Source organism: Heterodontus francisci, chromosome 23, assembly GCF_036365525.1.
Source record: "Heterodontus francisci isolate sHetFra1 chromosome 23, sHetFra1.hap1, whole genome shotgun sequence".
In the NCBI taxonomy this organism is placed as follows: domain Eukaryota; kingdom Metazoa; phylum Chordata; class Chondrichthyes; order Heterodontiformes; family Heterodontidae; genus Heterodontus; species Heterodontus francisci.
This window is the reverse complement of record NC_090393.1, coordinates 8,451,844-8,467,482: the sequence shown is the minus strand read 5'-3', so window position 1 is coordinate 8,467,482 and position 15,639 is coordinate 8,451,844. Positions and strand designations below refer to the sequence as shown.

The 15,639-nt window shown below is 42.0% G+C and overlaps 1 protein-coding gene across 15 annotated transcripts in view; it reads right to left on the bottom strand.

The window, feature by feature from the left end:
* The window catches only part of fbrsl1 (fibrosin-like 1), a 1,047,407-nt gene that overhangs the window by 456,520 nt on the left and 575,248 nt on the right, over nucleotides 1-15,639 (bottom strand). For 14 of the 15 annotated variants that reach the window (XM_068054637.1, XM_068054624.1, XM_068054627.1 and 11 more), the window contains 2 exons: nucleotides 7,662-7,742; nucleotides 4,334-4,369 (listed from right to left, as the gene is read on the bottom strand). The exons of the other annotated variant lie outside the window; for it this stretch is intronic. In XM_068054637.1, coding sequence (XP_067910738.1) covers nucleotides 4,334-4,369; nucleotides 7,662-7,742 — 117 coding nt within the window. The remainder of the gene's footprint in view (nucleotides 1-4,333; nucleotides 4,370-7,661; nucleotides 7,743-15,639) is intronic. 15 annotated transcript variants of the gene reach the window in all.

Sequence of the window (15,639 nt, the reverse complement as noted above, 5' to 3'; positions counted from 1 at the left end):
TCTCCCGTTTAAGACAGAGATAAGGAGAAATTTTTTCTCTGAGGGTTATTAGTCTGTGGAATTCTCTTCCCCAGAGAGCAGCGGAGGCAGGGTCATTGAATATTTTTAAGGCTGAGTTAGATAGATTCTTGATTGACAAAGGAGTTAAAGGTTATAGCAGGTAGACAGGAAAGTAGAGTTGAGGCCATAATCAGATCAGCCATGATCTTATCAAATGGCGGAGCAGGCTCGAGGGGCCGAATGGCCTACTCCCCATTTGTATGTATGTTTGTAGTCCAATCCTTCCTTTCTTTCCTACATTTGCTGAACTTTTCCGGAGATACTATTTCATAGCCTGCGGTAGTTTCCATTAGCTTGGTCATGCGTGAGCCCAGATAGTCTCCTCTCCTACTCCAAAGTCCATGCACACTTTCCAGGAGACCTCACTGAACAGGTATTGGTGGTAAAAATCTTGGACAAGTTTTCTCCCTTCTTAGTCCAGGTGTGCTGAGGCTGTCACACCTAGGGTGGCCAAACTTCTAGGATTGTCCTGGAGTCTCCAGGAATTAAAGATTAATCTCCTGGATACTGCTGCATGCAACCCAGGAGAAAAATCAGAGATGCATGAAAAAATTGTGTTTTTCTTATTTCTTTGAATACTTTCATTCATTAGTTAAAATATTGGTGGGGATGGGAGGAAGGCTATTTGACTGGGTACGGCAGTTGGAGAAGAGAGGTCACATGGTGAGACCTCTAGCAATACATCAAACCAGAGCTGACAATGCTAGTTATGTCCCAGTTACTGTCCAGGCTGATGTTGACTATCTCAGCACAGACTGAAGATTAATTTAATACAGAGCTTCAATTAAATGCTAAACAACAATATTTGCTTAAAAGCTGATGACTTCAGCTTCCACACAGTTTCACTTATCACAGCTAAGAGCTCTCAAATGCAGCAGACACACTGTTACTAAGGTTTTTGTTGGGAGTCAAAGAGCACAATTATTTTACATTGTTCAGTAAATTCTCTTCGGTTAGAATTGATTTTCTATCGTCCCTCATTCTCCTCAATGTTTCTAAAGCTACTTTTTCTATCAATGCGCTGAGCGGAGGTCTTCCCCTCCTCCACTCCCCCCCACGCACCCCACCATGATGATAAGGTTTTATCTCTTTTGACATGACATTGATTTACAAATTCTGCCTTGTCTGATCACATCACCCTCACATCAAGCATCCCTTGCCTTTGCTTGAAAGTCTGCGTGTGCATGCATTTACAGAGTGCAGTTATAACACCAGACAACTTTCTACTTCTCAGCAAGTTCCATGAGAACAACTTAAGGAAAACCTGCATTTGCAGGACTGGCTGCAATAGACACATATGAAATGCAAGTAATGCTGATGTGGTGGCAATTGTCAAGTGAAAGTAATTTATCACAAAGAGAAGACCTTGGAGATTTTATAAAGCTCACAGGTGCTATAAAAACAGAAGTGTAACACATTCATTTATAAACTAAGAGGAGAATCAGAATAATGCCACAAGTTCAATGGTATGTTGTTTACACTACAATATGATTTTAGGAAACATTATAATTCAGTCAATTCCGCTTAACAGTATAGCATTAATAAGTACTTCTGCTGAAGGAAATGGTAGCCATTGAAGGGAAGTACTAATTGTAATTTTTCCTTCACACCCCCTCTGCCTTATCCCCCACCCCATAAAATATCTATGAATGGAGGGTCAGGCAACCTGCTCCCAAACCTCCACTGATGCTGCTCTTCAGACTAGCATGAGGAAATTCTGGTGGTGGTAACTGATCCTCCAATTTGCCCTCCCCTTCAGGAGAGGATTAAGACTTCAGGGCACACCAGCTCAGTGCAGCTAACACCGGGATTTAAGTAGAGTGGAGTAACTGAACTTGGATCCTTTCATTTGGTGGCACTCCAAGCTCGTGCTCCCTACCACTGTATTACTGGCATTTGAGGGAGAAATAGCTTTCAACATCAAACATTTTGTTCAGCAATTTCAAGTTCAACGTTTGGACAATTTCTCTCATTTACCAATCCCTGTTGCTGATGCCCACAACCAACTTTTAAGAGGTAACAAAACCAAATACTCCAGGATGGAGTTGACTGCCACTAAGTTTTTTGTGAGATCATGATTATGCTTGTAGATGCACACTGGCTATTATTCATTGATTACTATAAAACACATCCCATTTTTTACAAAAATAATTACAGCGCCACAGAAGCCTATAGAATTGAAAACAGTGAAGAACTCCACATTCTTAGGCTAAAACACTCCAACAACCCTCTATGGATCAGGTAGCCATGGGTTACCTTAGAGAGAATAAATTTTGTTTTGAAAATGTAGGCTGAAGTTATCTCCCTTAACAGAAATTAAAGACCACTTCCTGTATCCAATCCCATTAATTGAATATGCTCAGCCTTAAAATTCACTAAAGTGAGCTTGCCATGCTCAGATTACACCTTTTTGATGCCCAAGTCACCAAAGTGATGTGTTACACAACAGCCATCAATTGCATGAACAGTAGCAAAATGTAGCAATATGAAAACAATTTTTGGGGAAAATATCCCTCAAGTTTGCAAGGCACATCTCTGATGAATGACTACAATATTGAAGCAAACAGCTTATTCACTCAATACTAAATGCAGCCCCAGAAGCATGAAATCAAGCTGCTAACTTTCCTGAATGCGGCGATTTCTTTGGCAACTGCAGTTTCTAAGCCTTTTTTATTTTTATCTGCATAGCTGGAAGAATTAGAAATCACAAAAGTGTACTGCACCAACAAATGATCTTGACCATGCAATAATTTTATACACGCAAAGTGCATCAAATGGGGGCTGGAGCAGCATTTTGGACTTTTAAAGATTATGACCATATTACTGAAATATTATATATTTTTAACAAGAATGTTGTGGAAATCTAAGTCTTTATTGTTGCGTGATTGAGAGACAATTATGAACGTCTTGTGAACTCAAGCACAGGATCTGTGGAAGAATGACAGACTTGAGCCCTAGTTTAGGCTGTTAATCAACCAACCATTTCTCACTTCACCAAGCAAGCAGTGTCAGGTCCACTGTTGTCGATATATCGGCATCTCACAGTACTATATCCTATATTCCTGTACACCATAGTTTATGTAGAATCAGAAAATAACAGACACTCCAGAGATTTTACCTCCATCATCAGCCAATTACAAATCAACAATAACTGGTAATAAGGTACAGAGTTCAGATTCAGTGATGTTCTTGTTTGTCATTTTGTGGATTCCTCTTGGGTTTTTTTTAAAGATCCCACTGAAACACACCCATTATTACTTCTTGAAAACATCAACTTTTATCAGTCGCTGGAAAATACTAACTACAGAAATAATTCAGAAATACAAGTAGCCTTGCCTCTATAGAGCCCCAACTTATTTAGCAAAAGGTTGTATATACAAGCTGGACATCTCTGCTTCATTTTATGGGTATAGTTAACCCATCACCCACAATCTTAAGCAAAAATCTCCCATCAACTCTGGTTTAACAGGCGTTTTTCATGCTGAGTATTGCCATGGGTTAGGCCCATTTCCAAATAGCACTCCCACAAGTCCTCTGGCTAGAGAGCAAGAAGAATCAGAGCAGTGTTGGATCCCAGCACTGGTGCTTGGTACTGGCAGTCGATTGCCCTTCAAGAGAGGGAACCTGCCACCCCTACCTGGTTTGGCCTATATTCGACTCCAGTTTCACACCATGTGGTTGACTCAATGCTGCTCAAGTGACCCAGGAAGAAAAAGGTCTCACTACCACCTTCTCATAATAACTAGGGATTGGCTATAAGTGTGGCCTTGCCAGAATCTCACACATCCAGAGAACAAGAACAAAAACTAAAACTAAAACCAGGAGTGATGAGGCATTGCCCATCGTTTATATTATTTAATCCGGTTTTCTTGCATCAGCAGTAGCCTTGTAGACCCAATTTTATGGGGTCTACAAGGGTCCTGGAATCAAAATTAAAACATCAGTACAAAAGGTGACAACATACAAATGGCTGAAATTTAAACATATGCTAGGCTGGTAAAAGGATTGAGAAGAGCAATTAAAATATGCTGAGGATGGCTAAACCCAGCCTTTTCATGATTGTAGGACTTCCATAAACCAAGTAGGAACCAACATTACCTTTATCATGACTATAATGAAATCCTATTCTAGAAGCCCATTTCTGCAATTTATCACTTTGTGTAAGTGACTGTGTGTGCACGTACATGCTGAAATAAATGCAATTAGCTCTTAAACAGAGTGCAGATACCCAACAGAACTGGTGTATAATATTCAAAGATTTGCAATGACTTACAGAGTATCCTCGTCCTGAAAACGAATGAGCAGAGCTCTGTGGGGAAGAAAGAGAGGAAAAATGAATTAGATTTTGCACTGAACTGCCATGATATTTTTAACACCTCGCAACAGGCCTCTAGTATAGCACTGGTGGTGATTATGCACATTTTCTGGCAATTAAACTATTGCCAACCATACTTTATTGTTAATGAACTTAGTTTCATATTTCATCACTATATTGTTTCATATTTTTGTCAGGCCTGTATGTTTTGGGTACTCCAGTTTTCATTTTGACTGAACTGACTTATCTTAAATATTTAAAGAGGTTTACAGTGCTGATATATATGGAAGGAGTTCAACCGAAGGGATGCTGACCCTTTTATACCATTTGATTAATAACCATAGGTCTCAATATGTTAAATTCTTTCTAAATTGCAATACATTGTGTATTTTATACATTATGTATAATTTCCAAAAGTACTGCTTGACCTATTTTCATCCAATAACAATTTGCCAGAAATATGCTCCCTCTAAACTGATAGAGCAGGGATATCTGAAATGGAAAGGAATTTCTCATTTCTTAAAACAAAACCCTTTCTGGCTTAGTGAATAAGCGCACCAGGCAGTACATAACTGAGCCATACAAACCAGAAAGTCCCAGATTCAATTCCTGGCCTGTGCCAATTTAGCTGCAGCTACAATGCTGAAGTGGCAACTCAGTGCCTCATATTAGTAAAGATGAGTGGGGGGTGGTGGTGAAGAGCACAGGTTTACACTCAAACTATTTCTGCAAAGCCTGAGTGTGACTTCTGGGTGAGGACAGGATTGAGCTTAGGTTTAATGTCCACCAAAGTCAATACTCACTATCTAAACCACTTAGGAGGTACCAGTGCTTGTGGAACCACACTCTAGAAAATGTCAGCATCTTCAGGTGAGGAGAGGACAAAATCAGGGCTAAACCAAACAAAGACTGACAATATTTGCCAGCTGTGGCTCAGTTTGTAGCGCTCTCACCTAAGTCAGAATGTTGTGAGTTCAAGTTCCACCCAGAGGCTTGGGCATAAAAATCTGAGCTGAACTCCAGTGTGGTACTGAGGGAGTGCTGCATTGTCAGAGGTGTTGTCTTTCGGATGAGACGTTAAACTGAGGCCACAGCTGCCCTCTCAGGTGGACATAAAAGATCCCATGACACTATTTTGAAGAGCAGGGGGAGTTATCCCTAGTGTCCTGGCCAATATTTATTCCACAAAAGCAAATTATCTGGTCATTATCACATTACTGTTTGTGGGAGCTGTGTGCAAACTGGTTGCCAGGGTTCCTACATTACAACAGTGACTATAGTTCAAAAGCACTTCATTGGCTGTAAAGCGTTTTGGGACATTCTGAAATATAAGTAGAGGTTTTTTTCTTACTTTTAAGATATTTTCCCATGGCAGCACGATATCTCTTCAGATATCTTCCAATTGGAACATAATAGAATGTGGAAAGTAAAACTTGAACAGTGGCAAATATACAATATACAGGGTAAGTGAACTGCCAAATTACAAAATATTGTAGCATCTGTGTATTTCCACTACTATGGTCTTTCTATCATAACTGACGAGTGGAAAGCACACATACCGTCTTAAATCCAATGGATATCAGCCAAGAGTGACCATCTGTTTGATGATAAACTGTGACACAAATTACTGTGAACTACACAAAAGCAGCAGAGTAGCTGCTGAAGAAACATTTTCTATCATAAGATAGGCACTAATCATTGGCTCTTTAGCAAACATCTGCTAGCTGAAAGAGTATTCAGCTATGAAATTAATAATCGACCAGTGCTGTAATCAGAATTTAATCAAATATTCCAATAATCGGTGTATCTCCACTTCAGTCAGGTTTCCGAGCTAGCCAGTCATACTTGCTTCATCAGCCCCAATCAGCTAGCCTTCATCACAGAACTTTTGCTATTTCCTATTTCAATCAAAAGCTCAGAAGGCATTCTACACCTGCCAGCCTTTCTGCTGTGCTAATAATTGCCAATTTGCACATAGCTCTGGCTATATCACTCAATTTGGCCCTGACTGCTGCACGCATACACCATGATTCATCAGCAACACCCCCATGACAATTAGAGCCAATGTCTCGACTAACTGGAGCACCCATTCTAGAGGCTCAGCAGACAATTACCAGTCTATTTTCCCATCTCACCCAGAAAAATATGAGAATGTGTAACAATGGCATTCAGTGCCTCTGAAATGTTACCCTTGAGGGAATGAATATTTCAAATTATCACAGCTTTACAACCACATTCAAATTTCAGCATTTGGAAGGATACAGGGCTCATTTAAATGATAATGAAGGAGATCCATTCAATTTACGAAAAAACGGCAAGTTCTTAAGCTGACGGGTCAAGAAACAGCAAAAACCCTTTTAACCATTGTGCATGGCTCTATATAGAATTCTAGCGCAGCACAAACATCAAAGGGATTAATATGACAAATAAAAGAGAAAGCAAAAACGCTCCCTGCTTTCCTTGGGTCAAAACAACAAAATACGAATGTCACTTATCAGACTCTTAATATGCTGCTAAATTCCAATTACCCCACAGTGAAAGAAATGATAAGAAAATCTGATTTTGGGAGCACACACTGTTGGTTTTGTGCACTGATATAGGGGCTTGAAAGCTGTACAAAGCATCTGACAAAGCAATCACAGAGCCACCTTTCATTAGTAGAGAAAAGCTTGCCAGTCAACTAACACTAAGGAGGAAAATAAATTAAGATGCCATTTTCCCCATCTCTCCCCCCGCCAGCAACCCCCCCGCCCCCCACCCAGAGTATGCTGCTGCCTCCATTTTAAGAATAACCAAGGTAGTTTTTAGAAATATCTTCAGATTGCTTGTTTTTCTTAGGCTGGAATTAGCTATAGTCCCAGAAATCAAGTTAACGCCTCCCCCACCTCCTGCCCCAAGCGATATTATATAATAAAACATGGATGATAGTCTCAAGGGCCTTTTTGACAGCACTTGTGGATAGTCTAATAGTTTCTAACATACTGCCTTAAGGAAGACTCAAATCTTATGCTACATTTATTCCAACTTCTCCCCAGTCACAGATAGCACAGGAGCAAAGAGATCATCTGGTTGAGAATAATGATTCAACCTTTTGGACAAAGTATTTATTTGGCAGCTTTTCAATATACATTGTGATACACTGTAGCATTTTTGAACTGATTTATGCTGTGAATTTCTAATGATAGTGTTGCACATGGTAAAAAGAACCTTGAAACATGTTATATTTGGCCTCCAAAGGTTAAATGCCCTACACATTTAGAAAAACAAATAAAAAAAGGATATTCACTTGTTTGGTTGGAGGATTAACCCTTTGAGTACTGAAGGCCTTTTCAGCTTTCGAAATTCGCACATCTTTTGTATATGACATCTGAAAATATTATAAAGTAGAATTAGAAGTACGTACAGACCTAGATAACATGCTAACTCACAGTATTCTAAAAATTATATAGTAAAAATTGTAATCTGGTTATATTTAGGCCTTGGTGCAGGAATGCAACTGTTCTTCGGAGTTAACTACTTTTACAGGAATGATTACAATGATTTGAGGCAACATGCACAAAGTGGTTCTTTGGTATGCATGTTAAATTTAACACAAATTGACCGGGACTGGTGTAAGCTTTAAGAGAAATATTAATTGAAGGTCCACTGTGCAGCTTGAACACATTTTCTAATCTATGAACATCAGCTACATTTATGCTGGCTTTCCTATAAATTTGGATTTTGGGAGAAAGCTCTCTTGAAAGCTGACTCTTTGCGTTAATGGTAATAAATCCGGTACCCTTATCCTGGCACCATGATAAACTGGCTCCACAAGTCTACCACACAGTTAATGCCAGATTTAGTCATAACAGTCCCTGGAACTCTACTTAACAGCACAATGAGAAAGCAGCTATAAAATTTTACTTCCAGAGGTAACAGAAACAGAAATTCACCAGTCGCATTATAAATATTTTCTGTACACAACTGTGGTATTCAGGTGGGCAGAACAGCGCCTTGAGAAGAAGAATTTCATCTGGAAAGACAGATGGGTGGGCAAAGGGAGGAAAAAGATGATGACAGAGTAGAATGGTCAGTGAAGGATTGATGAATAGCAACAGGTACCATCTCACAACATCATGGTCATGTTTTCTGTCAGTTTCGCGCAGAGTATGGTAGAAAGCAACAAAATCTGCACCTGCCCCAGTTACATATGAACATACGAATAAGGAGCAGGAATTGGCCACTCGGCCCTTCGAGCCTGCTCCGCCATTCAATAAGTTCATGGCAGAACTGATTACTCCACATTTCCACCTACCCCCGATAACCTTCCACCCCCTTATCAAGAATCTATCTACCTCTGCCTTAAAAATATTCAAAGACTCTGCTTTCACTGCCATTTGAGGAAGAGAATTCCAAAGACTCACGACCCTCTGAGAGAAAAAATTTCTCATCTGTTTTAAATGGGCGACCCCTTATTTTTAAACAGAAACCCCTAGTTCTCGATTCTACCACAAGAGGAAACATCCTTTCTACATCCACCCTGTCAAGACCCCTGAGGATCTTACATGTTTCAATCAAGTCACCTCTTACTCTTCTAAATTCCAGCGGATATAAGCCTAGCCTGTCCAACCTTTCCTTGTAAGATAGCCCGCCCATTCTATGTGTTCATGTAGTAAACCTTCTCTATATTGCCTCGGGGTGGAGGGTGAGGTACTGTATACTAATGGCGCATGAGGGAAGGAGAATAAATAAACAGGGAACTGGCAGCCATGTAGCAAATAAACTATGAACAAATGCTTACCTCCTAATCAAGTAACAGGTTTAAGTCACAAGAATCCCTCAACACTGGTTTAATTTCTTCTGTTCTCTGTAGAGAAAGTGCTTTATAGAAGCAAAGCATACTGCCTAGAGAATTTATTTTGAGGGAAGAGGAACAACACCAGCCCTCCTCTTCTGCTTGAATTAGGCCTCCTTTGGACAATAACCCAATAGTATCGATAGTGGTCATGACTATATTTCTAAATCGGCTAGAGATAGAGGGGAGAGGAAGGTACATGGAGATGGGCAGCAAGAGGAGAAAGACCTAACTGGGATGGGGGCGGGGCAGGTGAGCAAATATTTGTGAAGAACAAACACGAAGTAAAATGTAATTGAAAATAAACCTCTTGCAATATGTATTATGTAAAAGCACAATAAAAAGCACCATCTAAACATAAAAGACAACAGGCAGTGCACAAAGCAGGGACTTACAAAAGGGCAATGAACTCTTACATTACTTGCACACATTTACAACTCCAGTGATTTAGGTCCCTCACTGAGAAAAACTATATAGTAACAAAATGATAAAAATGAAAATATTTTAAACAATCAATACATTAAAAATATTCGCATCCCAATTGAAAGCAAATATAGTGGGCAGGTCTGTCCTAACCTGATTGAGAAGTATATTTGCTCTCAATTAACACAAGGTCGCCATTAACCATTAATATCAATTGTATTTTATCACCCTGAATACTTCACTTAATGGTGTCAAAGGTCCTGGGGGTTTCAGGATCTGCCGATAACACGTATGCAGAACCATATAAAGATGGCTCTGTGGGCAAATAGAAAGTGATGCTTCTGTGAATACACTAGGAGGGACTTTTTTGTATATTTATATTTTGGGGAACTGTACTAATGGTAACCAACAAAACCCAAACTTGTTACAAAGAAAGCATTTGTGGGACATCAGCTGCTGTAAGCAAACAGTTACAAGAAGATCCTTCACTGACACTCAAAACAAGTTTTAAAAAAATTGCTGTCTTCTATTAAGCAGACTAGCAAATAAAAGCTTAAATATTGGACAATTTGCACTGGAGTTTCTGCTCACTGTTATATCCTCCACTTAAGATAATCCTTCACCAAGTGGCTGCTATCAGAGAAATTGTAGGAGAGAGAAATTGTGGTAATTCCCAGATTTTTAATCTCATTCTAGTAAGGGCCTCTTTACAGTGAACTGCAAACAGCAGACTAACTTTCATGGAAGTACCATAAAGCAAAGACCCAGGTGTTAAGACCTAAAGAGTCAGATCTTGCTGGCAAATTTGAAGAGAGCAAATATAAGGACTGCTGTCAGACAGAAAGGTTACCAGTTTTCTTCAGCTTCTCTAATGATAGTTTCCCAATTGCTAGCCTGTGCATACTTTAGATTAGGTTAGAGAGATAGAGCACTGAAACAGGCTCTTCGGCCCACCGAGTCTGTGCCAACCAACAACCACCCATTTATACTAATCCTACATTAATCCCATATTCCCTACCACATCCCCACCATTCTCCTACCACCTACCTACACTAGGGGCAATTTACAATGGCCAATTTACCTATCACCCTGCAAGTCTTTGGCTGTGGGAGGAAACCGGAGCACCCAGTGGAAACCCACGTGGTCACAGGGAGAACTTGCAAATGACGCACAGGCAGTACCCAGAACCAAACCCGGGTTGCTGGAGCTGTGAGGCTGCGGTGCTAACCACTGCGCCGCCCTTCAATTTGCTGTAAAAACTTAATTATAAGCAACAAACGCTCTACAGCAACAGTAGCTGAAGTCAGGAATGCTTCATGTAGCAGTTATCCAATCATAAATGCAACACTAAATACAATGGTTTGTTTGTAAGAAAGGGAAAAAAATCTTGCATTTATATAGCACATTTCACAACCTCATGCTGTCCCTAAGTGCTTTACTGACCATGAACGTTTTGAAATGTAGTCACTGTAGTAACTTAGGAAATGTGGCATAAAAGTTTGCCAAGACACCGGAAGAACACTGTCCTTCTTCAAAAAGTACCATGGGATCATTTACGTCCACCTGAGGGGGCAGACCTGGCCTCGGTTTTATGTCTCATCTTTGACAGTGCAGCAGTGCTCCCTTAGTACGACAATGAATTCACAGTGGCGCAGTGGTTAGCACCGCAGCCTCACAGCTCCAGGGACCCGGGTTCGATTCTGGGTACTGCCTGTGTGGAGTTTGCAAGTTCTCCCTGTGTCGGCGTGGGTTTTCTCCGGGTGCTCCGGTTTCCTCCCACAAGCCAAAAGACTTGCAGGTTGATAGGTAAATTGGCCATTATAAATTGTCACTAGTATAGGTAGGTGGTAGGGAAATATAGGGACAGGTGGGGATGTGGTAGGAATATGGGATTAGTGTAGGATTAGTATAAATGGGTGGTTGATGTTCGGCACAGACTCGGTGGGCCGAAGGGCCTGTTTCAGTGCTGTATCTCTAATCTAAAAAAAAATTGCCATCCTAGTTTGTGTTCAACTCTCTGGTATGGGACTTGAAACTACAGCCTTTTGACTCAGAGGCAAGACTGCTAATGTCGAAAAGCATATAGTGTCTTTAATGTAGAAAACATATGGGGGGGAATTTTACGTTCTTCCCCCAAGTAGTGTTTGGAGGCGGGAACAGCATATAATCAGGCAGGATAGTGTCGGCGGGGGAACCTGCGACCTTCCCACATCCACCCAAATAGGTCTGGGGACGGGAAGGACTTTGAATGGTCTCCCTGCGCTGCCGCCAATTGAGGCCCTTAAGTAGGCAATTAATGCCCAATTAAGGGCCTCATCCCGTCACTGCCGGAAATAGCCCAGCTGTGGGTCGACCTGAAACCACACAGGGAGCACGGCGAGCAAACCTGTGCAGGTTGCTTGCCGGCTCCGGAGGCGGGGGGGTATGGCAGGTGGTCGGCAGCCTCGTTAAAAGCCACAGTGCCTGAACGAGGGACCTGGCGTTGGGAAGGGGGAGTGGGGGAGCCTGCTGAGAGCCATTCTCCCAGCCCTTGCTGCCGAAACCTCCTACACCAACCCCCTCCCATGACACCCGCTCCGTGAAACCCCTCCCACCCAGACTTACCTGTGGCCTGGTACCAGTCCCTCCGGTGGATCCATTACCGGCAGCAGCCACCGCCTCCATGGTGGCGCTGCTCAGTTAACGAGCTGCCGGCCTCTGACTGGCCGACAGCTCTCAGCAGGTGGGATCTCCGCTGCCGGGGTTCTTAATCCCGGGGGAAGGCCCCATTGCTGTCCATTTAAGTGCCTAATTGGCACTTGATCCAGCGGACCTTCCCCAGAGGAAGCGGCACAGGGCTCTTGCCGGCACTTTTGCCGGTGGTGGAGACCCGTCACCCAGATAAAATCGTGGCCACTGTGTCTTTACAGAGGCAAAATGAAAACTATTAGCAAGACATTTAGAGAGAGATGACTGAATAATGATCAAAAACAGGTGTCTTAAAATTTAGAAAGGCAGGAGAAGCAAAGCTGAGGGGCTTAGGAAGTTACAGGCAGTAGGGTCAAAATGGTTGATGACTTTGACACTGAGTCAGCAGAGGGAAGGGAACAAAGAGGCCAGAGTCAATGACAGAGATCAGCAAGGATGGGATGAGTGAAAGGATGTGGGAAGTCGAGTTGTAGACAAGTTGATGTTACTGTAGAGTGGAATTCTGGAGGCTGCTGAGTCAGGTGTTGGAGAAGTTGAAGCAGCGGATAACAAAGGCTGTGAATATGGGGTTTAGCTGTGGTCAGGGTTAAGAAAGAGCAGAGATGGGTTATGTTGCAATGCTAGAAATTAATGTTCCACGGAAACGCATTCCCTGTCGAAGCTCATGACATGACAATAAGGATGGTGACATGGAAGTCTGCGGTGTAGGCAGTCTCATTGATTAGGAGACTGGTTAAAAAAAAATTAAAAACACAAAGTCTCAATCAAGAAATAAAAACTGTCTCAATAAAAACAAGCAGACCCCTTGATGCTCAGATTTTGCAACTCTGGAACTGCTCCCTTGCTACCTCTTTCTGCGTTCCAAGTGCTATGACTGGGGCTTGCTTTGCATTTAGTTTTCATTGTGGTTGCAAACTGTAGAATCAGAAGTTTCAGCACAGAAGGAAGTTCATTCAGCCCATTGTGGTTCAGCAGCAATTGCAGTATTCTACATTTTCCAAGCACTTTATATTGTTAACCTTGTTTATATGCTTTTCATACCAATTCTAAATTTATTCTCCCTGGTTAACAATTCACCTACCAATGGAAATACAATTTCATTATTTACTCTCTCAAACCTTGTCAAAACTTTGGACACTTGTATTAAATCCCATCTTAACCTTCTCACCGCTGTAGCAGGCCAAAGACAGAAAGGTCAGAGTGGGACCCAGGCGTAGAATTGAAACGACAAGCGACAGTAAGTTCGGGGTCGCACTTGCGGACTGAACAGTGTTCCAATGAAGCTCAACACAAGCTCGAGGAACAACACCTCACCTTTCGACTGCGCATTTTACAGACTTCCGGACTAAACACCGAGTTCTATAATTTTAGATCATAACCTCTATCCCCATTTTTTTCTTTTCTCCTGTTTTCTTTTGTTGCTTCAATTCTTCCTGCCCCCCCACCCCAGTTTTTTCTTCATTCCTTTACTTTGTGTTTGGACAGCTGCTATCCTGCTATTTACATCTCATCCAGACACATTTTGTGTTTCTTTACTTGTCCCATTATCACTCACTTTGGCTTTGTACCATGAAATCTTTTGTCATTTAATCTCTCCTGCCCACCACCCTATTACAGATCTTTCTCTTTGCTCTTCCCCCTCCCCTTTTCACTTGCTCAAAACCTATTACATTTCTAACTTTTGACAGTTCTGATGAAACGTCACAGACCTGAAACATTAACTCTGTTTTACTCTTCACAGATGCTGCCAGACCTGCTGAGTATTTCCAGCATTTTCTGTTTTTGTTTCAGATTTTCAGCATCTGCAGTGTTTTGCATTAAAAAAAAATCGCTATCCCTGAATTGCCACAGAATCTATATTGTGCTTTCTGCCAAATTCTAGGGATCCTGAAAATAAGGCATAAAGACTGAGGATCTTAAAATTGCTTAAAAGGTTCAAATGCACCCCTCGTATTGCACTTCAGCTGCAATTAATTTCCGGACACTGTAGCTTGTTGTGAATATGATAATGCACCTCATTAAATAACAATGATCTGGAGTCATTACAGGAGAGGAAAAACACTGTACATTGATTACCCTTAACATCGCTCCAACTCATTGAAGATGAACATGGATTTCTGTTGATCTCATTCAAAGTGATTCCCTGCAGCATGAATATTTTAAAGTTTGCTCTTGGCACAAGTAATTGTGTTTACTTTGTCAAGGACTAGATAACTTACATATAACAGTTAAAATAGTTCCATTGCAGATTTCTTTCAGAGAATTTAAACTTTATTATGGATAATAAATATGCTACTGCCCACAAATTTAATTGGCTACTTGGATCAGTACCTCGATATACTGTTTCAAGCAGTGGTAGAATACAGGATGTTTAGCAGAACAGATAACTCTTTCAGCCAGATTGACTGGGGGTGGGGGGTAGGCACTGATTGAAAAGGAAGAAAAATTGTAGGGAAATTCATTACGCATATCACAGGAACCAGTTAAAGAGCTGCATAAGTTCCATGCCTGTGCTGAGTTAGCTAACCTAGCTCAACACTGCAAATGGGTTAGTTTAATCAGCCTCAGAACCCATGACGAAACATTGGCTCTTGATTATCATGTAGCTGTCGCTGCTGGAAAATCCCATGTGTGAATGTCAGTTGAGAACAGAACTTGGCTTGGCTGCGATGCCCTCCAGTTGAAAAGCCTGCTGACACTCACTGGCCAAGATTACAAATGAAGAATGTCATCACATTGAAGTATCCGTGGAAATATACACTTCTGAGAAACAGCGCCCAGAATTTTATGGTTCCTTAGGGGCAGGAACAGAGGAGGGGTGCACATAAAATAGCAAATGAAATGCCCATCACCTTCCTGTCTTCATGCGATTTTGTGGGGGGAGCAGGAAAGGCCGAAGACAGCCTTCCCGCCCAGAGGCCAACTGAGGCCCTTAGGTGCCCAATTAATATTCACTTAAGGGCCTCTTCCCGCCACTACTGGCATTTTACCAGTGGCAGGCAGCCTCCGCCATGTGGGGAGGTCGCCCAGTAAAATAAGGCGGCCTCCCTGTGTGCTTGTGGCCTCCTGTGTGGGCAATCTGTGGCTGACAGACGGTCCCCGGCGGCAAAGGTTGCCCCCTCCACAACACCACCACCCCGCATTCAACGACCACCCTCCCAATCCCCCTTGCCAGGGTCTGCCAGACAAGCCCTGGCAACCCCACCACACTTACCTGGGGTCTGGGGCTCCAGCGCTGGGCCTGGTCCCAGGTCTCTTGTAATACTGGCAGTGGTCACCGCTCCCAGTGGCATTGCCAATACTACTGAACTGCCAGCCG